The 23,717-nt window shown below is 47.2% G+C and overlaps 1 protein-coding gene across 1 annotated transcript in view; it reads right to left on the minus strand.

Moving 5' to 3' along the window:
* EVC2 (EvC ciliary complex subunit 2) overlaps positions 1 to 23,717 on the minus strand; it is a gene marked incomplete at its 5' end in the record, with an annotated part of 81,094 nt that overhangs the window by 40,326 nt on the left and 17,051 nt on the right. Inside the window, 5 exons of the mRNA XM_080922750.1 lie at positions 601 to 776; positions 3,196 to 3,435; positions 8,429 to 8,753; positions 15,558 to 15,697; positions 19,376 to 19,510. Of these exons, the coding sequence (XP_080778876.1) occupies positions 601 to 776; positions 3,196 to 3,435; positions 8,429 to 8,753; positions 15,558 to 15,697; positions 19,376 to 19,510 (1,016 nt within the window). The remainder of the gene's footprint in view (positions 1 to 600; positions 777 to 3,195; positions 3,436 to 8,428; positions 8,754 to 15,557; positions 15,698 to 19,375; positions 19,511 to 23,717) is intronic.

A 23,717-nucleotide genomic window follows, 5' to 3' on the forward strand; every position in this document is an offset into this window, starting at 1 on the left:
AAACCATGCTTGGTCACGGGCAGGCCAACTTCACAGTTCCTGCTTGTTTCAGACCTAGAGAACGCATCTCTCTGTTTACAAGGAGGCTGTCTCAGAGCATGGCTGGGCAAAGACTGTGATAAGAGACAAGGGGGGAGCTTCTGGGAGCCCTACTTAGCAGGACTCACCTTATCCTGCATAGTCAGCTCAAGACACTTGTGTATCATACCCAACTTTGAGGGTGGGGCGGGGGGGGGCTGTCCCTACCCACAGTCAATGTCATCCTTCATAGATTTATCCAGAAAAAGTGGTTCAAAATTTGCTCCTTCAAACAGCCCAAGACAAGAGCATGAAGCCATGAGTCAGAGCTGGCAGAAGCTGAGCGGTGGGGACACTGGGTAGGGCGGGGACATCGCTCTATCACACGGTTGTCTTGACTACCATGCATGTTTTATAAAAGTCTACTGAGAGGGAATTTTACCTCACGATGAACCGGACAACGGCATTCAGCCAAGGCTGACTTCAGGGACTGGTTTTGGGAGCAGGTCAGCCTCCCTCTGGTGTTGGGCAGAAAGAAGGGGAGAGTGTCTCTGTGTCCCCAGCAAGGCTGCACGCTCTTACCTCTCGTGCTTATGGATGAGGCTTGTCAGCTGCGTGGCTGCAGTGCTCAGCAGCCCTTGCACGCGGGTCTCCATGGCCTGCAGTCTCTGGACCAGGTACTCCCTGTGGCCAAACCTCTTGCTGAGATGGTACCGCTTGGTGGCCTGGAAGAAGTCCATCAGCTCTTCTATACTCTCCTGGTTGACAAAATAGGATGCATGCCTTATTAGAATGCTAAGAAATGTCTCTGCGGACATCTAAGTATGACTTTCTGTTTTGGAAGACAGTTTGCAGACCGCCATTGGGGTGAAGACCTTGATGTCCCATGCTGTGACAAAGGCTATTAGGAGAAGATATGAGAATATGAATACGAGGGGTCTGAGAAGTGCCCTGGTGACCAGGGGCAAGCACTGCCCCCAATGCAACATATCTGCACCACCACACAGGACCCAACGTTCACAGCCCAGCTGCGGATGCCCCGTAGCCTTACACTGTGGGACAAGTGTTGATGTTCTAGGGTGAATCAGCCTCCTACCTAGACAGCTGTCTGAGTCAGGGTTTCTATTCCTAAACAAATCATCATGACCAAGAAGCAAGTTGGGGAGGAAAGGGTTTATTCAGCTTATACTTCCACACTGCTGTTAATTATTAATGGAAGTCAGGACAGGAACTCAAACAGGTCAGGAATCAGGAGCTGATGCAGAGGCCATAGAGGGATGTTACTTACTGACTTGCTTCCCCTGGCTTGCTCAGCCTGCTTTCTTATAGAACCCAGGTCTACCAGCTCAGGGATGGCACCACCCACAATGGGCTGGGCCCTCCTGCCTTGATCACTAGTTGAGAAAATGCCTTACAGCTGGATCTCATGGAGGCATTTCCTCAACTGAGGCTCCTTTCTCTGTGACAACATCAGCTTGTGTCAAGTTGACACAAAACCAGTCAGTACACCAGCCCCATGGTGGCTCAGGTGACAAAAGAAACAGGGCAGAATGTACAAAGAACAGCAGAATGGAGTTATAGTAACACTTGCTGGCTCAAGTCTGTGTATCCTCTGGGCTATCTCTAGGGAACATCACTCTGAGCCTCCCCCTGCCCATTTTAACTGAAGGAGAGAATCAGTGTTCCCAGTCTACGGACAAGGAGACCGTAGTACACATCACACTGCCGGAAATGGCTGAGCAGAACCATGCTGCTGGGAGTACCTCAGCAGGAACCTGAGGTCAGAAATCTGAGTCTGGGTTCTGGACACTATGGTCCTGGAGAGCTGTCCTCCAAACTGGGCATCCCAGTAACAATACTCAGCTTTCACTGGCATCCCAGTAACAATACTGGTCCCTTCAGAGCAGCTGCAGCAGTGGCCACCCCAGCAGGCAATGCTGCCCCTCTCTGTGGAGACAGTGAATATACAGTGGCTAGACAATCCCCCTTCCATATAATCTATGACCCGTCTATGCTCTAAAATGTGAGGACTGGCACTATCTGTTCAGGAGGATGAAGCAAAGATGGCTTCCCCCTGGGTCTTCCGGGCACCAGATTCCCAAGCCAAGATTATTGTAGCACTCCATTGGTTTCAGGATCTCATGGAGCCAGACACCCCAAGCCATCAGCAACACTACAGCCAGTTCCAATGCCTGGACAGCGCAAAGTGCACTCAATACCAATGCCAGTGGGTGAGGTGGGGCACTCCTTTTTAACATTGTCATGTGCTCTTTCCCAGTGTCTGGTACTAGGCATCGCCATTGCTGTGCATCGTGGGAGTGAAGTACACTCAAGAGCTGTCCAGAAGTTTGTGATGTTGTGGGGTCCAGACATCAACCTGAGCAGCTACTGTCACAGTGATTAATGGGCAAAACCTAGTTCCATGTAGAGAGGTAGTGTGTTCTCTCTGAGCATCTTCTGAGCATGGTGACGGCTACCTAACAGGCCAAGGTGATGACTTCACCCCTCCTGTTCCCACATCAGACCTGCTCAGCTTCTGCAAGACTCTAAAAGGCAGGACATTCTCAGATGCCAGTACCAAGGCTTAGAAGATGAAGGCTGAGGCCTACAGCCTCTGGGCTGCTCCTCTGTTATTCTATGTTATTTCAAAGTCGGGAAGTTTCCCACAATACTAAAATGCTCAGAGAACTACCTCCACTCTCAACTAGGAATGGGTTCGGTATACATAAGCAATCTTTATAATTCTGTTTATGGGCCTAATTAGACATAGACACTAATCCTAGATAGACATCAACTGGTGCACATATGCATGTGTTGGTGCATCATCTAGTATCTAGTAGTGTTAGTACTATTGTGTGTATGTATTGTGTCAGTGTCTGCATGTGTGTATGTGTCTGTGTGTGTGAGACTCATTTTATGGAAAACACTAACTTGCCAAGGGTCAGTTGATTAAACCTCTACTACACCAGGACCCACAGGTGATATAGGAAAAACCAGAATCCAGTCTAAGTCACCTGCCATCCATACCAGAAACTCACTTGTTTATCAGGGGAAAGGAGGACTAGAAAGCTCACCAGTTCCCAGCACAGAAGACAGGACTAAGCTCTAGAGGGGATAAATCCACTGAGGTTTTAGAAAACACCTCTCTGCTGGAGCAAGCCTGGGTGCAGGCGTTACCTGTGTTTTAGAATAGTCTTGCAGCAGCATTTTAGCCACCTCGGGCCTCAGCTCTCCTTTGGCAACAGCACTCTGTATCTGGGTATAGACGATGCTGTGTAATTCATTTCTCTGGAAAACAGCCAGCTGCCTGTGTGCTTGGGCAAAGTCCTCTGCTTGGTGCAGAGCGAGTGACCTCTGCATGGCCTCCTGCTCCAGCCCATGGAGGGTACGCAAAAGGCCACTGCACTCTGCAGCAGACTGGAGAGAGAAGAGAAACTTGTGAGAGGCAGGCAAACTGAACATGAACACACACAGACACACACACACAGAGTATTGCATGAACATGCCATGCACAGGCACAGTGTAACCACATATGAAGCATGTGCAATATATTGCACATGTGCATAGTTGCACAGATATACATATCTTCTCTGTGTACATGCATGTGTGCACACACAGCAGTACATCCAAAGGCTGACAAGTGTGTGTGTGTGTGTGTGTGTGTGTGTGTGTGTACATGGTACTTACACAGACACACAACACAGCACATGTGCACACACACATACACACACACATACAAGCTGACAGCTGCTGAGTCCTAGAAAGATGCTGTTCCAACCCATCCTTCCTTGTTATCTGAATTTTCTGCCAGAACAGCTGTAAGACAGAAAGTTCACAGTGGGTGTGCACATGCCAATTTGCAAATCAGATTGCTTGAACAGTGTCTGCAGAAAATGGAAATCTCCAAAGTGTCAACGAATGGCACAAACTCACAAGGTAACTCCTATTCCTTTCACTCCAAGTGCCAACAAGAAGGGAAAAAATGCCAGCAACCAGGCTTGGGCTCGGCGCCTTAGTGAAGAGAGAAAGAGATTCTGAGAAATACTTGACTGCCTGTGTTAAGATCTGGGGTGACTGCGTCTGAAAGCAGGACACCTATTCCTACCTTCATGGGCTGATGGGATCATAGGACCCCAGTGGATATGTCAGATGACACTTCTATGTGTGAGGGTATAAACTGGAACATGATGGAATGCCCACTTCTGAGAGAGTACCTTCCATGGCAACACATACCCCGCTCGTGCGTGTGTGTGTGTGTGTGTGTGTGTGTGTGTGTGTGTGTGTGTAAGTACATATACCTGTATGTAGGGCAGAGGTCAATACCCAGTCTCCTCTTCTTTCCCCCTCCATCTCACTTACTTAGACAGAGCCTCTCCTGAGCCTGGAACTCACTGCTTCAGCTAGGCTGACTCGCTGGGATCTGTCTCTATTCTCCCAGAGGTTTCAAGTATGTCACCATGCGGGTGCTATCAATCCAGACTCCTGCCCTCACATCGGAACAGCAGGCACTTTACCTGCTGATCCCCTGCCCTGTTGTCGTGATATAATTGGTCCCTCTTCTATTAGCTATGGGTAAATTGGGGTTGAGGGAAAGCCCCATCATGGGTGGATATGGCTACATCCCATGAAACCTCTTAAGGAGGAGTTGGAGTGAGTACACACTGAAAAGAGAGACAGTCTCTTTCATGCTGGGCATGAAGCCGACAGTGACTGTGGAGTATCCACCATCGTACACACACTAAAGTGAATTACACCCACTGTATAAAGAGCTTGGACCAGGGCCCTGAGGTCCAAAGGAGCAAAGGTTGCAAGCTTGAGGCACCGTGAGTTCAGGACTCAGTTGAGCTTCCAGGACTCAAGCTGGGAGATCCTGCTGTTTTCAGTGCCTAGAGCCAAGTGGCTCTCTGGACAGACAGAAAATATGGACACCTTTCTTTTTACAAGGTCAGATCTATAGGCTCAGAGAAGTTCGGGTTCTTTCCCTAAGTTCCACATAAGCAACCCTTTAAGGTCTGGGTTCTGAGACCACACACAGAGAAGGCAGGCCGCCACGCTGCAGAAGAACAGCAGGACGGGTGAGCACAGAGATTGCGTGTGAGCACAGAGCATGCGTGTGAGCACAGAGAATGCGTGTGAGCACAGAGCATGCGTGTGAGCACAGAGCATGGTCTGAACTCCAATCCTTTGTGAAAAAGCTAAACCCACTGGAGCTTTTGCTGTTTTGCCTGCATTGTTTTTAATATTTATTTGTCTTATGTGTGGTGAGTGTTTTGCCTGCATGTATGGATGTGCACTTGGGATAACCTGTACCACTTACGTGCCTGGAACCACCACATGGAAGCCTGGAACCTCAGAGATCAGAAGAGGACATCATATCTACTCTTATGTGCTGGGAATCGAACCCAGGTCTCTTGTAAGAGAAGTCAGCGTTCTTAACTGCTAAGAGGTCTCTCCAAGACCTTGTTTTGTTTTGAGAGATGGGTCTTCCATAGCCTGGCCTGGCTTTGAATTTACAAACAGCAGAAGATGTCTCTGAGCTGACCCTCCTACTCTATCTCCCAAAAGCTGGGATTACCGGCATACGGCACCATGCGTAGAGAAATCCATATATTTAATATAAGGTTTTCTATTTTAGGTGCTGTCACTAAATGTGCATTAGTAAAAGAAAAGCACCCCCAGAGCCTAAATCCCTACTGAAAGCCTTTGAGTGGCAAGGAGGTGTGGCCGGCAGGTTGCTTCAGCCAACAGCAGTCTGGCTTTGAGCTGTCCCAGAGCTGCTCCAGGGCTCCAGTTCACTCTGTGCCATGGAAATGTGAGGTTAAGGTTTCCTTTATCCAAAACAAAAAAATCTTTATACAACAAGAAAACTTTGACTATTTCCATGTTACATTTTGTTTTACATGTACTTTATGCTCATTGTAACTATTAAGTTTTCAATGCATACTATCAAACCTTTAAAAATATCAAGTACTGACTAAAAAATATATTCATACAGTTTTATATAAAAATTATTTTAAAATTTGAAAAAAAGTACTGACAAAAATGTATTGTATAATTTTATGCAAAAAATGCTTAAAATCTGTACATTTATCTTTGTTTTGTAAAATAAAGTTGTTAAAAAAAAAAAGGTTTCCTTAATCATACTCCCTGTTCTCTACTCAGCAAGACTGGCAGACTGTAAAACTGTCTTCTAAAAACATGTCGATCAGAGGTGCAATGTCAAGTTCTTACACGGAAGAAATCCTTCTCTTTCAGAAGCTTAAGAGGGAGCTTGGAAACCTCTCTGGACCCAGGTCCTTGCAAATAGTCAACGGTGCCTAGGTGCCGAAGAGAGACCACCCTTACTGTGCTGCACCACACACCTATTCTGAGGGTGTCTGTAGCATTTCCAGTGGTCTGCTACCACTGTTTGGGTACTGCTTATATCAGATGAGGAGGATACGCTTCCTTCAGGTGACCCAGGGAAGCTGAGCTGTGAGGGTCTGCTTTCCTGGTGTGTCCAGGGTTTCCCAAAAGATGACTTTAGACTAAAAGCCTCAATTTGACACCATCTAGAGTCACCTGGGAAGAGTTTCAATGAAGAAATGCCTTGAACAGATTGGCCTGTGGGTGTTTCTATAGGGGCTTGACTTGATTACATCAATTAGCATGGAGTGATCCATGCTAAGAGTGGGCGGCGCCATTCCTTAGGCTTGGATTTTGAACTGCCAGAGCAGAGAGAAAAGGCTGAACACTAATGTGTTTGAGTTCATCTCTTTGTGTTCGTGACTGTGGATGTCCTATGACCAACTTCTTCAAGTGTCTTCTACCTCAACTTCCTAGCCGTGATGGACTATAAGTAACCTAGAACTGTTACTGTCTCTGTCTCTCTGTCTCTGACTCTCTCTCTCTCTCTCTCTCTCTCTCTCTCTCTCTCTCTCTCTCTCTCTCTCTCTGTGTGTGTGTGTGTGTGTGTGTGTGTGTGTGTGTGTGTGTCCACCCCCCTCAGACATCAGATGCATGGTACCTTGTTCCAGCATTCACAGGGAGCTAGTATAGCACCTGCAAAGGTCACAAGCCCCACCCTAAACAAGATAGCAAGGCAGGCCCTGGAGCAAGGGAACAGGTGGATTACAGTGAACCCTGCCAGCCCTCTACTGTGGCAGTGTCTGTGTGAAGACTGAATGACCCTGAGCCACCAACTGAGAGCTTTTTATTCACTTCTAGAGCAGAAGACAGACTGTGTTTGCATGGCAGGTGGGGTCTGGAGGCAGCAGTCAGACACTATCTAGGTTGCTAGGTCTGTAGACAACCAGGTAATCAATCAGATGTGTGAGCATAGGTCACATAGTCTGGACAACCATCCGTCTTTCTTACTGGGAAGACAATGTAGACTTGCTTGGGTGTGTAGACCACTTCTCTCTGGTTGGCAACCTGTGCCTTGACTACTTTTCTCTTTCACCACTTATCCCACATACTCTGAGGGGTGCTCAAAGGACTTAAAATACAAGGGCACCATGTGCAGAATCAAGATAATTGTGTAACAATGTCTTCTAAAGTAACATTCCCTCTAGAGGAGGGAGAGAGGCTCATAAGACTCAAGAAGTGAACAAAAGTGAAGGTTCTTCCCCAGATCTATAAAGGCAGTAATACTTGTTTGGGGAAAGGGACTCTTCTATGGAACTGCCTGCAAGTTGAGCAGGGAGCCCACAGGATGTCTACCAGGAGTCATCGCAAATGCTGCTGTGGGCTTTTAATGGTGATGTAGGTGCTTCTGAGTCTCCCATACTCCCATAATAACTTCAACAAACTGGTTCACTAAGCTAGACTCCAGTGAATTTTTGGGGGGGGGTCTACCATTGGTGCCCTGTTTGAGGGGAGTAGACATTTGTTCAGGTCTCCACAGGAAAAGTCACACAATTCTCCAGGCTTGCCTGGGTGGGTAGATGCATGGATGGATGGACGGACGGACAGATGGATGGATAGATAAATAGATAGATTGATGAATTGGTGAATAAATAAGTAGTTGGGTAGATGGATAGGTGAATTGATATATGGAAAGATGGATGGGTAGATGGATGAGTGGAATTAGTGGGTAGGTCAATGGATGGATGGATTGATGGATGGATTGATGGATGGATGGATGGATGGATGGATGGATGGATGGATGGATGGATGGATAGATGGATGGATGGATGGATGAGTAGATGGATGCATAGGTGAATAATTAAGTAGTTGGGTAGATGGATAGGTGAATTAATGTATGGAAAGATGGATGGGTAGGTGAATGAGTGGGATTAATGGGTAGATGAATGGCCAGGTGGATGGATGGATGGATGGACGTGTGGATGAATGGATTGATTGCTTGAGGCACTGATATCTGATGAAACCTTGAGGAGGAATGAGGCATATGCAAACTTTCAGGGCTTACCCTCTCACTAACTCGCTTCAACACCTCTTCTGCCTCCTCCATGGCCGCCATCTCCCTCTGGTACTGGCTTTCTGTCTTCTTCCTCATTTCTAGGTCACACTCTGCCGTCAGTGCCAACATCTTCCGCTCATACTCCTCCTGTACTTCATTTTCCAGCAGCAGAAACTGCTTTTTGAAAGCAGAAGCCATCTTCCTTTCTGTTTGCGGTGAGAGGTGACCATCACTGATCAGGTTCTTCATCAGAAGACCAATGATGTCCTTACTAATCTGGTTCCGGCAAGCCTCCAGGTCCGCATCTGCTTGATTCAGGGTTGCGATCTCCAACCTGAGAAACAAAAGTCAAATGGGCTCCATCGTATATGACAGCATGGGAGAGCAAGGGGGTTCCTCGAGATGGCCAGACTTTGAGGTATGTGTGGGGAAAGCCTTTTCTTTCCCTTCCTTCTCTTCCTTTTACTCTCTCATAATTTGAATGAAAAAAAATGTTTCCCATGGGCTCACTGGTTTAACACTTGGTCATTAGCTGGTGGCACTGTTTGAGGGTAGTTACAGAACCACAGTAGACACAGCCTGCCTGGCAGAAGTGGGCTGCCTTGCAGATGATAGCACAGCCCTGCTTCCTGCCTGGTCTCTGGTTCCTCACGCCTCCAGATGTGAGCAAACAGCCTCATAGTCTTGCTATTCTCTCAACCCATGAACCAAAATTGATCGTTCTTCCTTTACACTGTAGAATAAAAGCATAACGCTGAGCCCTTTCTGAATGTCTGCCTAAATGGGTTCCAGAGGTACAGCTTAGCAGTGTAGTGCACAAAGACCCTCCCTCTAGCTGTTCTCTGCAATGGCAAATATCTTCTGTCACTTGATGGGGATGTGATAATGCAATCGTAGTAAAGAAAGCCATCACAGGAAAATCTTAAGCATTTGAAAATAGAGAACACATTGTGGTCCACAATCAGTTTGCTTGAATTTTCTCACCTTTCACCAGACCCATGAAGCCTATTCCTTGCCACATGTATTTGAGCAGTGAAAGCAAATGCTGTAATATCTGCTGTCCTATCTGAAAACTCTGCAACGCACATCTCTAAGTGTCAAGGAGATCTATTTGATACGCACACAGACAGAAAAAATGGGTACCTGGTGGCTAAACTACATTTTTTTTAAACCAGAGTAGCTGTAGTAAACTATTGCCTTGAATTAAACACACTTCAATAAGGGCTATTCCTCTAGAAAAGAAGCCAGTGCTGTTAGCTTTGAACCCAACCTCCATCAGTCTCATTTTAAAGGACACCCATGCATTTGCTTTCTCCACTGTTGCCAAGTGTTTACCTGCAAGGAACACTGTGCTGGATCCAGAAAGACTCACGGGAGATGCTTAAAAGAAGTGTGTGTACAGTTAAATGCTAAACAAGCCAGCCAGAATTCCACCCGTTCTGAAAGTAAGGCTGAGTTCTACGCCAAAAGAGACGAAACAGACTTCACACCTTTAAGGAAGCCTGTGGGGGCAGAAAGAACAAGGGTTCCTCCGCCACGTCTTCAGTCCTGAGGCGGCAGATGGAGCTCAGCGGCTGGGTTTGGCATCCACGAATCAGTAAGGAGGGGTTTATGCTTGGAAGAGAGAGGCAGAAGAAGGACTCGGGATCAGAGGAGGAGGCACGAGGAAGAAGGGAATGCTGGTGTGAAGACTGACCGACCGCTCTGAAGACCCAGGAAAGGATGAGCACTGCGTGTGGCTGCTTGTGGAAGCTGCAAAGCTTGGCTTTTGCCTGGAGAGACCCATCAGACTCTGACCCTCCCCAGAACCCCAAGATTCTCAGGCATGTGCTGCCAAGCCTTCACGGATCTGTGACAAGTGAACAGCAAGCTCGCTGACAGCACGCTGGGTGGCTGCAACCGCCACACGTCCTTAATTCAGAAAATACGACATCCAGTGCAACCTGCACAAAATCGTTCTTTCTCATAGCTGCCTGGTGAGCACTTACTAACCAGGGGAGCTCAGGAAAGGATTTGGTTTTCCCATCTGTGTAATGGGAATGGCCTTAGGTTGCTGTTCAAAAAAAATTTTTTTTATCAAATCAAAGAATTGACAATTTCACAGTACAATTTCCTAGCATGTTGGCCCTACATACTCACAGTCTCCTCCATGGAGGGGTCAGAGAGACAGTTTGACACACATGCCAGCTAAAAATGCTTTTGGTGGCAGCCAGTTGTCTGCCAAGGGCTTTATGTAGACTGTCAGCAGCGGCAACAGGAAAAACTGTAAATGTCTCAAGGCCACAGGACACAGAAAAAAAGAATCCCTTCATGTCCGTTAAATTTCCAAGCCATTAATGACATCAACTCTCACCGTTAATAGCCAAATGGCTTCAGAAAAACACAAATAGAAAAAAATTCCTCCCTCATCGATAGCATCAGGTCCACGGGTGAAGAAGGCACACGCTTCCTTCACTTGTAATCACTTACAGGACAATGAAAGATACATTTCTCCATTGCCCCTAGGAAATCCTTCATGACACCAAGAAGACAGACATTTGGGGTCACAGAGGATGGGGTTCTATGCCAGGACTCCTGTATCTATCCTTGAACTGATGCACCCACAGTAACGCCTAAGAAACACCATTGCTTAGAATTTCCAAAAACCAATTACGATTAATACTTTGATTAATACTAGTGAAAAAAAATGAGAATGGTTCTTGGAAATCATTCTTACCAAATAGTGAGGCGAGTTATCGGGATAGTTAGGACCCAGTTGATACACACAACAGCAAATGCTTTTCTGAATGGGGAAAAAAACTCATAAAGCAACACGAGGGACGGTAATTCAGAAGGAAGCCTATCAGCCACAGCCTCTTTTAGAATGATTCTGGTATCTTCAAGTTAGCTGGTGTAACCACAGACCCACAATACAGCTCAAAGTTAGCAAAGAGAAAGTTTCCCCATCAGAACCAATTTCCACGGAAGGCATACTGCACGATTCCATGTAGAGACCAAACGTCACACAGATACCTTATCAACCAAGTGGCCAGGCAGTGAAGAATGTGCCAAGTATCCCGAGAACCCTCAGTAAGTGGGAGTCACAGAATGTGAAGAAAACACCATAAAACCAATGCTAAGCCAGCGAGCCAGAAGCTTGTCATGAACCCAAATTTAGTACAAGCCGCAGCTCTTAGTATCTTTCTTCCTGGACCCTCTTTCACCGAGTAATTCCATGCAGAGGGATTACGTTACAGTCCCTCTTCTGGCACTGAACTACTCAGTAAAGGAAATAATCACTAATAGACTACATTCATTCTGAGGCTGGGGGGCGGGGGGAAAGGGCAGGGAATCTATGAGCAGAGCAGAAAACCTCTGCCTTCAAAGAACTTCCTGCATGGGTAGGTAAGACAGAATATGATATCTCTCTGTCTGTCTCTCTGTCTCTGCTGTCTCTGTCACTGTGTGTGCCTCTGTCTCTCTATCTCTGTCACTGACTCTGTCTCTCTGCCTGTCTCTGTCTTTCTGTGTATCTCTCCCCCCCCCCCCCACCCCATCTCTCTTCCCCTCCTGTAGGTATAGTCACTTCTAGCAGGGATGCTGAGAAGTAGTTTGTGTATACAAGATGGAGGTGCTGTGGCTGCAAGGGGGGACCTTTCCCTGGCTCTGTTTGACTCACCAATCCACTGTGCCCATGCAGCGGCTACTCCAACCTACTCTTTCTGACTCTGGGATACCCACACCCCATCCCACATCTAACACATGCTGCCACCGCGGTTCAGCTTAATGGATCTGCCCTGAAAAAAATTCCCAGGCCAGGCATGATGTTGCATTCCTGCAATCCCTGCCCTGAGACTGCGGAGGCAGGAAGATCAATTGTTCAAGTTCATTTCTGGTCACATAGCAAGTTCTGAGGCTTGCTTGGGTTACATGAGACACAGTCTCCTAGAAAAGGAGAATGGGAAGGAGGAGGAGCCTTGAGCCCCCACTCCAGGACATTCTTATTCTGCTCATGTACACAAAACAAAGACAAACCCAGGCAGAGCCCACCACTAAGCTGAGCACCTAGTGGGACCATGGCCAGGATCTGCTAAAACACCCGTCAATTAGTTATTTTTTAAAAGTGTTCTAAGCATGAAGAAGCAACCCCAAAACAAGAAGCTATCAGATGGCTCCATCTACCTAGGCTGTGGGCTTTCAGAGAACCACAGGCACTGCTTTGCAGAATGTTTGTGGGGGGGGGAAGATGGGTATTATAAAACAACAAATGAACCATATGGTTAGCACACAAAATAACTACTCAATATGTGTATTTACAACGTAAGCACAACAAATACTCCCTACACATCTGTCCCATACAAAACCACCTCCAGATAGCAAAGGAACCACGGAGAGAGCTCAGAGCTGCCAGTCAAGGGAACCACCAGAGAAAGAAACACAGCTTGGAAGGCCTTGTGCTCTGTCTTAGCAGTGTCTGCACTCAGTACTTCTAAGATCAGCACGGTGGATCTGAAAGCACTCTCACATGGGTGCAAATCCATTACCACCCCATGGCCTCAGGCAAACCACTGGAGCCTGTATGAATGGCAGCTCACTGGTCTGAAAACTGAGCAGAAGTGAGAACTTCATGTGGTGCCAGATGCTTGGTGTGAACGGGTCCTTAGTCAGGGTGGTATGAAAGGGCTGGAAGCACACACACCATGTTTCTAGACCCTTCTGTGTTCAGCCGAGCTACCCAGTTTATCCTTCCTCATAGCAAGTCCCAGCATGCACTGGGACCAAGCCCTCTCCCACTGTGTGCACCAGTCAGGGGATGTGATAAAAACCAAAGGATGAAAGCGGTTCTTCAATCCTCTTTGTGAGAGGCAGTCTGTGAAGAAGAAGAAACGGTGCAGAGCTGAACAAGATGCAGGCAAGCCCAGGGCATGCATGCTCGGTCAGGAGTAAGCCAGCGGTGGAAAAGGGCACAGTGACGCCTAGTCTTGGATGTGTGGCAGCAATCAAGCTGCCCGCTTGCAGGCTGAGAATCCCAGCTAAACCTTCAGTGAGAACTGCAGGCAGGATAAATGACTTTCTAGAGAAAAGGGCTATTTTTAGTAAGAAGCCCATGAGAGACTGATTTCCATGCAAACTAAGCCCCTGACATTTCCTTTGTGGGAGCGTCAAAACCTTAGTGGAGGTCACCCCACTAAGATAAAAGGTAACTGGACGAGTAGAGGAGAAGGGAGGGAGGGAGGTAGAGAGAGAGAGAGAGAAAGAGAAGGAAGGAAGGAGGGAGGAGAAGGGGGAAGGAGGGTAGAGAGTAAAAAAGGGAGAAAGAAAAAGGAAGGCAGAGAGACAGACAGACTGACTGACTGACTGAATGAATGAATGAATGAATGTATGAATGAATGACTAGGTACCCAAACCAGTATCCAACCACTAAGGCTGAAACACAGTTGAGTCAATAAATGTAAAGACTAAACTGGAGTGGGGAAATGGAGAGATGGTTCAGGGATTAAAGCCACTAGCTGATCTTCTAGAGGACTTGTGTTCAGTCCCCAGGACCCAGAGAGCAGCTCACACCCTTCTGTAACTCCAGTCCCATGGGATCCACCATCTTCTGGCCTCTGTGGGCACCAGACACACATTCTGCTCTGACATACACACAGGCAGAACATCCATGATAATAAGGTCATCTTTAAAGACCGAGCTGGGGGAGGAAGGGCGAGGCGCTGAGAGGAGGAGGGATGAATTTCACTCTTGCACTGATTGCGTGAGTCCACGCTTGCTGATGGATATGACATGCTCTTCCGACAAAATAAGATCAGCAATCAAGAAGAAACAATAGGAAGGTTCCAGAGTCGAGAGTAACTAACAATGTTAATACTCTGGCAAGCTGCAAGACCATGGAGAATTTTCTGTAACAGGGATGGGGGAGGCTGGGCTCCTTATACCCTTCACACTTTCATTCAGAAGCAGAGGCAGATGGTGGACTTGCTCCTGGTTAAGAGGACTACTTCACTGGGTTAGAAGCACGCAGAGTCCTGTGTGTGTAAATTAAATGCCCAGCTGCCAGTTCCCCACTTCAAATCATCCCATACAACTCTCCATTTGCATACTGGGAAGAAGGGGAACAGCTGACTTTTGGCTAGGAAATGCTTTGATAATGGCTTGTGTTCACATCACAATACGTGAGATGGTGTTTCTGGTTCCCGGCAGGAGCTGGCATCCCAGCTGCCCACCCATTTCTGCCTTCCTAAGACAGGGTGGCAAATTTTAATTACCATCATTGGCATTCCAACCAGGAGAAGGGCTCGTGAACAGCTGTCCAAAGCCTAATTACCCAAGCCACGCACACGACCCTGAAATCCTGAAATGCATGGAGGCCTGGGCCCCAGCACTGTGTGAGGTTGGTCCTGTGCATCCAAAGCTCCAGGCCTGGCTGCTCACAGAGCTGCTGAACAAGAGAGAAGCATCCCCCCAAGGAGGACAGAGTCCTCACTGCCCAGGACAAGTAGCTTAAAAAGTACCATGAGTCAGACTCGGTATAGCTTTTGTCCGAGGAGGAATCACAACTGAATGGCTAACAACACCCCTGGTAGAGGTGCTAACCTTCAAGTCCTTAGGCATGTGGAAAACAACATCCCACCCCAAGTTGTTTCTGAAAGCCTGTGAGTTGGTTTACAGACTTTCCATCCAGGGTTTGGCAGGATGGAGACAGCACAGCACTGATCTTTATCAACAGAAAAGACTTTCACCCAGCAAACCAAGGTGGGCAACTGGGCTGGCCTCTTTTTCAAACAGCCATTTCTTCCCTGTTTTCTGTATTCAGTAGACAAGCACCCAGCACACTCTTCAGTTAAGATTTCACAATACCCTTTGAGCCTTCCCAGCCTTATACCTCCCTTTCTTCCTTCTGCCTGAAGTATTTGCTCTCACTTCCCTTGGAAGCTTCTGCTACAGCATCAAACACAAGTGATGTCACCTCCCCCAGGGAGCATTTCCAGGGCTCCAGAACTGCCTCTTCTGCATCCAGCTGGCCCACATAGTATCAGTGCCTAGCAACACTTCCATTCTGACCACCAAGAGATAAACGGGTGGCCAAGAAAATCCCAAAAGGGCACTCCATCCCTCCTGCCCCCAACCCATCACTTCCTGAGAGCAATAGGACCCTTACTCTTCTAGGGCTTGAAGCATGCTCCCAGGCTCCTCAGAAGTCAGGATGTCAATCACTTGGTCATTGAGGGAAAGGTCCTGGCTCACACCATTAGCAGAGGTGAAGGGTGAGGGCTCCAGCTTTTTCTCAGGATGCCGAACCTGTAGGAGTGGAGAGACAGCTGGGTTGGCCTGCTGGAGAACACTGCATGCTGGGAAGGAAGGCAGGGCTGTCTGTACAGTCAGAGAAGCTGGCCTTCTCCCACCTCACACCAGCCCCTGTCCTGGTCAGAGCCTCCACTTCTCAGCAAATGCAAAGGATGCGATTTCAAAAGCAGCACATGAGAGTGTTAGGTAAACAAAGCAAAGATATGCAGAGACAGAACCACAAGTGCTCTGCTACTGAGATGGGCAGGAACAGGGAGGGGGAAAAGCTCAGTCAGGAAAGTGCTTGCCACACAAATGGGAGGTTCCCAATTTGAGCCCTAAAACCCACATTTTTAGAAAGCTGGGCACAGAGACATAGACAGGTAGATTCCTGAGGCACACAAGCAGCCAGTGTAGCCTAACTGGTGAGTTCTGGGTTAATGAGAAACCCTGCCTTAAGAAACAAGGTGGGAGGCACTTGAGGAAAAGACATGCACAGCACACAGAGAGAGAGAGAAGGAGGGGAGGGGAGGGGAGAAAGAAGGAGGAAGGGAGGGAGGGAGAGAGAGAGTGAGAGAGAGAGAGACAGAGACAGAGACAGAGACAGAGACAGAGAGATGTCAAGGAGGACCAGGATGAAAGAGCATCTTCTGGACTTGACAGGATGACAACACTCATAGCTTCAGGGCACCTGCACTTGCTTGCACAAGACCTGAACAAGAAAAAGCCGGTCTACATCACATCAAAGAGGGTCATGACCTCAGCCCTAACTAAGAAGCTATTGACAGTTGATGGCTTCTTGGGATGACAGAGACAGTTTTCTTTATGACCCTGGTAGGTTGACTCTTCTCCAGTGAATGGCCCCATCTTTAGGAGTTTATGGGAAGCTAAAACCTAACTTTCTTGCTTAATTTTAAACTCGGGGATGGACTTAGGAAGACTTAGGGGAGGATTGAGAGAGTGGATATGATCAAAATACATTATGTGAAACTCCCCAAACAACTAATAAAATACATACATTTAAAATTACAGGGAAATAATTTTTTATTTTGTTTTATATTCTTCTCTCATATATCACATCCTGACTGTAGTTTACCCCTTCCTCCCATCGCCCAAGTCTCTCCTCCCCATCTATGTTCTCCCCCAAATCCACTCCCCTCAGAAAAGAGCAGAGACATCAACAAAACACCACAATAAAAAAGCTACACTAAGACCAAGCACATACCATCACATCAAAGCTGGACAAGGCAACCCACGAGGAGGCAAAAGAGTCAGGGACACCTCCCACTCCCACTGTTAGGACAACCTCCACTCCCACCGTTCAGGTTCCCACAAGAACACCAAGCTACTCAGCCATAAATATATGCATAGGACCTAGGTCAAACCCCTAAAGACTCCCATACCTTTGCAATTCCCCATGTGTCTCAGTCAGTTTACTCTGAGCTGTGTTCTCATGGTGTCCCTGACCCCTCTGGTTCCTCCTTCCTTCTCCCCCTCCTCGGCAGGATACTGTGGGACTGTGCATCTGCTCCCATCAGTTGCCGGATAAAGTCTCTCTGGTCTTTTTGATGATGATTCTACTAGGCTCAGGTTCCAGAATACTCTAGGTAGAAGGTTTTGTGGCTGGGTTGGTGTTTCAACCCCTCCACTTGCGGCCTGGTTATACCAGATGGCCAGTTCTGGCTCCTTGTCCCCATTACTGGGAGTCTTTGCTATGGTTACTACTGAGGATCCAATGGAGTTTCCATTGCACTGGGTTTCCAACTTGCCCCCACCCCCGCCTCCACCGAAATGCTCCCCAATGCCAGTCATTCCTCTTAGTATTTTCTCCCTCCTCCACCACCCGATCCCTTCTGTTGCCAACCCCACCTGGCCCCAGTCCACATACAAAATAACTTTTTAAGTCCTTCCTCATCCATATCAGAGGAAAACTCATGAGAGGCCTCCTTGACATGATCTTGCTGGCTGCATCCTGAGGCACACACAGGCCTGGGAGATGAAACTATCACAGTTACAGCCTTCAGGAGGATTGGCTCCGAATCTGATTTTGCCCTGTCTCCAGTACCGCAGGCAGGTTGGCTCCAAGTGTCTCTGATGGCATTCAAGGACACACCTGGTATTGCTAGTAATCCTCTGCTCACGCTATGCCCTGGACGTGTTATTCCTGGGAGAAAGTGCCATTGAATCTGGCCTCAGGATATATTCTTGCAGAAATGAAGGTCAGGAGCTGAAAGGGCTTAGGTCTAAAAAATCCCAAGAAGAATCTCTCAAGGCAAGTGCAGGAACCTGAGAGAGACCCCATCTTCCAGGAAGTACCCACAATGATTCCCAGGACAAGAAGATGCTTGGTTAATGCTTAAAGCAGAGGAAAGACTTACAAGAGGGAAGATTAAGGAAGAGATTGGAAGCCCGTCAGAGTGGGCAGAAATAGCTTGGCTCCCTTAGGAAAGCCAGTCACTGTGTGCACCCAGAAGGTGAGGTGAGGGATGGAAAGAAATGAGGCACAAGCCAGATCATGAGGGAGTCACAAGCCAAACCAAGGAGTCTGGCTTCACCTCAGAACAGTGAGGCTCCTCAGCAGGTAGCAGAAAAAAGGGCTTGAACTGGGGATAGAAAAAAGCCACCCTGCAGACGGAGTGCTGAAATGTAGAGCGGCCATTCATTACATCCATCAGTCAGATACAAAATCAATTTAAGTGTTCGTCACAAACAAACACACAGCGAAATATTATACTAGTCACGAAAAGACACCATCCTAAATTCTTTAAAAGAAGGCTTTTCATTAGGGACCAGCTTACAGTTTGGGAGGGTTAGTCCTTCGTCATCATGGTGGGAACCATATCTGATAGCTTTACGTCCCGATCCAAAGGCGGAGAGAGAGGGAGAGACGGGGCCCAGTATGGGCTTTTTAAACCTCAAAGCCCACCCGCAGTAAAATAGCTTCTCGGTTCCATTAACTGGAGACCAAGCATTCAATATCTGACGCTATGGGGGGCAGTCACCGTCATTCAAACTTCTACAGTTGTCAAAATGTAGGCAGATATTACATTCAAAGTAAGCCCAGTGCTGGTGTACATCACATGTGAAACCTAAAAGGATGAACCCACCCCCGGCACCCATCATTTCTCTGTGAGGAAATGCACATGCTCTCTTCAGCTAGCGTGAACGAAGCGGCACCTTCTTGGCGACCAGGCTGCTCCCCTGTGCTACAGAACTGCCCAGCATTTTTCTCCTGCCTACCCCAACATGACACCCACTGGGCAGCATCTTCATATCTTCCCCTGTGCCCTCCCCAAACCTGCTAACCATTACTCTATGCCTAACGGCACATTATACACTGCACACACATACCAACCTACCAGTCTTCCTGATAAATTCACACAACTGTATGCTAAGGATAATAGGTAAAGAAATAATCCTAGAGGCTTTTGCTTAATTAGTGAGCAGATTAATTTTCTTATTTACCGGCAATGCTGTGTCCTGGCACAGGCTAGGTGATTGCTTTACCATTGAGATACATCACCAGCCCCAGGGTTGATGTTGAGTTTGTGTCCTGGGATAAGCGAGGCAAGCATCTGTCCGTAGATGGCCAGTGGAGTCTGACTTGGTCGGGAGTTGAGACCCATCAGCCTAGAGGATGAGTGTTCACCTCAAACCACTGCCAATCAGAGCATCCCTGGAAGAGAGACTCACCCGGCATCTGAACAGCGCACTTCCCTGCAGACACCGACCCCGAGCCAGGAGGAACAGGGCTGCCAAGGTCAGGAGGAGGGAGATGAGGAAGGCTGCGATGAAGCCTGCTGCGTGGAGACCATGGCTGGGCAGAACCTGCAAGAAAAGAAGGGAATCTGAGACCCTTGTGCTACATCCACCTGGTTTCCCAGTCAGGCGAGGAGCCCCAGGTACCACAAAACAGGGGCAAAATACAGGTGCTGAGAAAGACCCAGAGTCCACAGACCACAGAGACTGAAGGCAAGGGAATGGCTGCCAGAGGCTGGGAGAGAAAAGAGGAGAGTGACTGCTTCTGAGTACAGAATTTCAAACTTTGGGAGTGATGAGAATGTTCTGAAACTATATATTAGTAACAGGTGCACAATACTTGACCCACATAATATCAATGTCAATAAAGTTTCTATCTCATTATCATGTGTACACATGCATGCACATGCACACACATGTATACATATGCATACACATGCACACACATGTATACATATGCATACACATGCACACACATGTATACATATGTACACATATGCATACACACATACACACATGCACATGGACACATACACTCATGCACACATACATGCATATGCATACACAGATATGCACACAGACACACATAGCATCCACACTGCAAAACCTGAAGCACCTCCCCATCAATTAGAACCTCTGTTTTGGGGGCGGTGGGTTAACTTGATTTATTTTTATTTCATGTGCACAGCATATATGTTTGTGTGAAGGTATAAGGTCCCCTGGAATTAGAGTTTTAGACAGTTGTGAGCTACCATGTGGATACTGGGATTTGAACCTGGGTCCTCTGGGGAGCAGCCAGTACTCTTAACTTCTGAGCCATCTCAGGATATCTGAGCTGCCATTACTACTACGTACAGAAAAGGGCTCAGGAGAGAGAAAAATCTAGGCAACAGTAAATGGATGGAGGACTGAATGACAGAGTGGATGTGAGCAACCAAAAGACGATGGTGGCCCTGGATGACCTGTTTGGAAGACTGGCATCAGTGAGACCCCACTACCAGGGTGACAGTAGCCCTCTAGTAAGACAAGAACCAGAACTGAGGCTGTTAGATCCAGCCTCAAATCATCATCCCTAAGTGTCCTCAAAAACGACAGCCACCAGTCACCACAGTCAGAGAGACGTGAGGACACAAACAACCTAAGCTGTGGGTGTCTGGGCAGAAAGAGAAAAACTTCGGCTGTGTCAGGACTACCTGCACCGGATGAGCGCACTAACTCCCCCAGCCCCACCTCTTGCAAAGACTCATGCTTCACTGTGCCTACCTCTGTAATCACACGCTCGCTGCAGCCCTGCCTTTGAGAGATTCTTCATAGCATTTACGAGGAGCGATACTGCACAAAAAGGCCTCTCAAGGAACACTTGAAAAGACACAAGGCTTGTTTAGAACGTTTGGTTTCGATTATGTAATAAGTGTATCTCTTGGAAGGCTTGGAAGGCTGGAAGCTGTCTTTCAGTGTTCAGCTTTCCTGTGTGTGCAGAGGCTGGGTGCAGAGACGTCTCAGGATGTCCAGTAACCACACAGTAATCCTGCCCACTGACTCCTCCAAACAAGGAAACAAGGGCACACATGATGACTTCCCCCTAGCCACCAAATGAAGAAAATGGGGAAGCACATACGGTGTCCTTACATGTCCACCTCTCCCTCCAGACATAGAAAAGGGGACACACAGGACTCTCCTGAAAAAGGTTCAGCTAGTTTTACATCTCCTGCTTGGCCTCCATATTCAACAAGCAGGCTGGATGGGGGCTAGCTGCCCCTCATCCCAGTGACCTAGGGGGTGGCAGTGACAACGAAGTGACTCTTGGCCTCCAAGTGATGAGTGAATGTTCAGATTGACTGTAGAATGTGTCAATCATACGTCACATGTCCTGGTGCAGTCTCATTGTGGTATATCACCTTAATTGTCAACTCGGCTAGATCCGAAATCAACCAGGACACAAACTGCTAGGCACAGCCCTGGGGGATTTTTCTCAATGGTTGAGTTCATCTACTGTGTTTGAAGGTTCACCCACCCCATTGCCATGGCCCAGCCTCTGCTGCTCCCTTCACCTTCCACTGACATGTGAGCCCAGCTTCCAAGATGGGCTGAGGACCAGAGACTCCAGGAATCCTCTACACTTCGGAGCCACTTTTGGATTACTGAGGTACCCGGCCTGGTAGGTGGAGAAGCTACTGGGTCCTCAGCCTCCCCTGGGCGGAGATGGCTGTTGTTGGACAAGCTAGACTGGTGGTTCTCAACCTGTAGGTCTCAATTACTTTGAGAGCTGAAAAGTCCTTTCAAAGGGGTCAATATATCATATATTCTGCATAGCAGATATTTATATTACAATTAGTAACAGTAGCAAAATTACTGCAATAAAAGAGTAACTATAATAATTTTATACCTGAGGTCACCACAACATGAGAAACTGTATCCAAGGGTCATAGCATTAGGAAAGTTGAGAACTGTTGGTATAGACCATCTTGTGCAAACCAGTCTAATAAACACGATTAAATAAATCTGTGTAATCTGTGTTATTGGTAAAGAACCCTGATGCTTGCTGATTCCAATAGAGCAGAGCTTGGCTCAGGGAACATCAAAGACTCCTCAGTGCCATGATGCTGTAGAGCATCGTGATCATGGCTGATTCCCAGGATCTCTGCGTCTGATTTTTTCTCTTGACAAAATGAAGATATAGGCCAGATCATCTTAAGGAATCTTCTAGGCAAAACATCTCTTTTGTCAACAAATACATGTCATGTGCCAACCAAAGGGGTAAGGCCAATGCTGCGATGCCAGAGAAGTCCAGCAGGGGGCAAACAACCCGTCTGGGGAGGGGAGCTGGTCTGAGTTCTGAGGGATGCCTGAGAGAAAAACTAAAAAAAAAAAAAGAAAAGAAAAAAAAGAAAGAAAAACAAAGGGTCCCAGTGGCTCTTGATAAAGTTGAGAGGGTTAACTTTTCTGATGAAGTCTCAGTAAGAAAACCCTCAGGAAAGAACTCAGTGTCCTAAGGAAGACAACTAGAATCCTATAGCTGAGGATCAGAGGGCTAGAAAGTGAGGTGGCAGAAAAACCAATAGTGGTTACATGATTACAGTACCCCACCACCTCAGCTCAAAGCCTCATGGTTTTGCTAATAGTACTACATCTACTAGGTTTCAAAGGCTCCCTGTAAAACCACATGTTTGAGAATCTTCACTTTATAGCTAGCCACCTGTTATGGAATTCCTCTTCTTGTTAGTTAACACATGCTCTTTACATATTACAGCTCTTGCCTTTTATGTACACTATAAATACATCCTCAGGCTTATCTTTCTTGCTGTTGTTTTTAAAAGTAAAAATCCAGGCAGTTTCTATTCAAATTCCCTAGACTGTTACTCATATTGACTTTCTATATATTAATTTATCTATTTATATTTTGGTCTGACTAGAGCATTCACTTGTCATTATTTCAAGAGACCCAGTCATTTGGCCCCAATTCTACACAGGACACAATCTACACAGGACACCATCTTCTCTCCATTTAATAAAACAACACTTTACTACATAAACACACAGATATGCGCTCTCTCTCTCTCTCTCTCTCTCTCTCTATATATATATATATATATATATATAATATATATATATATATTATATATATATATGCTTGTGGATTGGGCACTACCAGCTGGCAGGCACTTGGATGGCAGATTGCAATGCTTGTGTGTGTGTGTGTGCATGTGTCTTTGTGTGTGTGTCTTTGTGTGTGGCTCCGTCTCTCTCTGTGCCTCTATATGTCTCTGTCTCTCCCTTTCTATGTCTCCTGGGACCCTTCCCAACAAGCACTGCAATCTACCATCCAAGTGCGTGCCAGCTGGTAGTGCCCAATCCACAAGCAGCAGGCGAGTCTGGAGGAATCCAAGACCTGCAGTTCACGTCCGGCACTATGGAATACTCTCAGAGACTCTCCTCACCAGGAGCAAGATGAGGGCAGGGATTTGGGCAGTAAACAAAGAAGAAATTTCTCGTGGCCTTGTTTTCCTTAACCAGGTCCCTTGTTAGCTTAAGGTGAAAAATTAAAGAGGCGGTAGGGTAGTTTCCACTTGCTCCAGCACGATGTCCACAGAGCAAGCTGATACACTCCGTTGTTCTGTCTGATGACAGTACTGGCATTCCTCCAGCCACCAGTCACCCACGGGTACATCCCCTGTCACCTCTAAAGGCGTCCAGGTCAGATTTGCTGAACACACCCAGAGTCAAGGGTTTCTCCCCAGGAAACCTGAGGGAGGTTGTGTCAGTCCTATACTCAACA

Source organism: Micromys minutus (assembly GCF_963924665.1).
Source record: "Micromys minutus genome assembly, chromosome: 1".
NCBI classification, from domain to species: domain Eukaryota; kingdom Metazoa; phylum Chordata; class Mammalia; order Rodentia; family Muridae; genus Micromys; species Micromys minutus.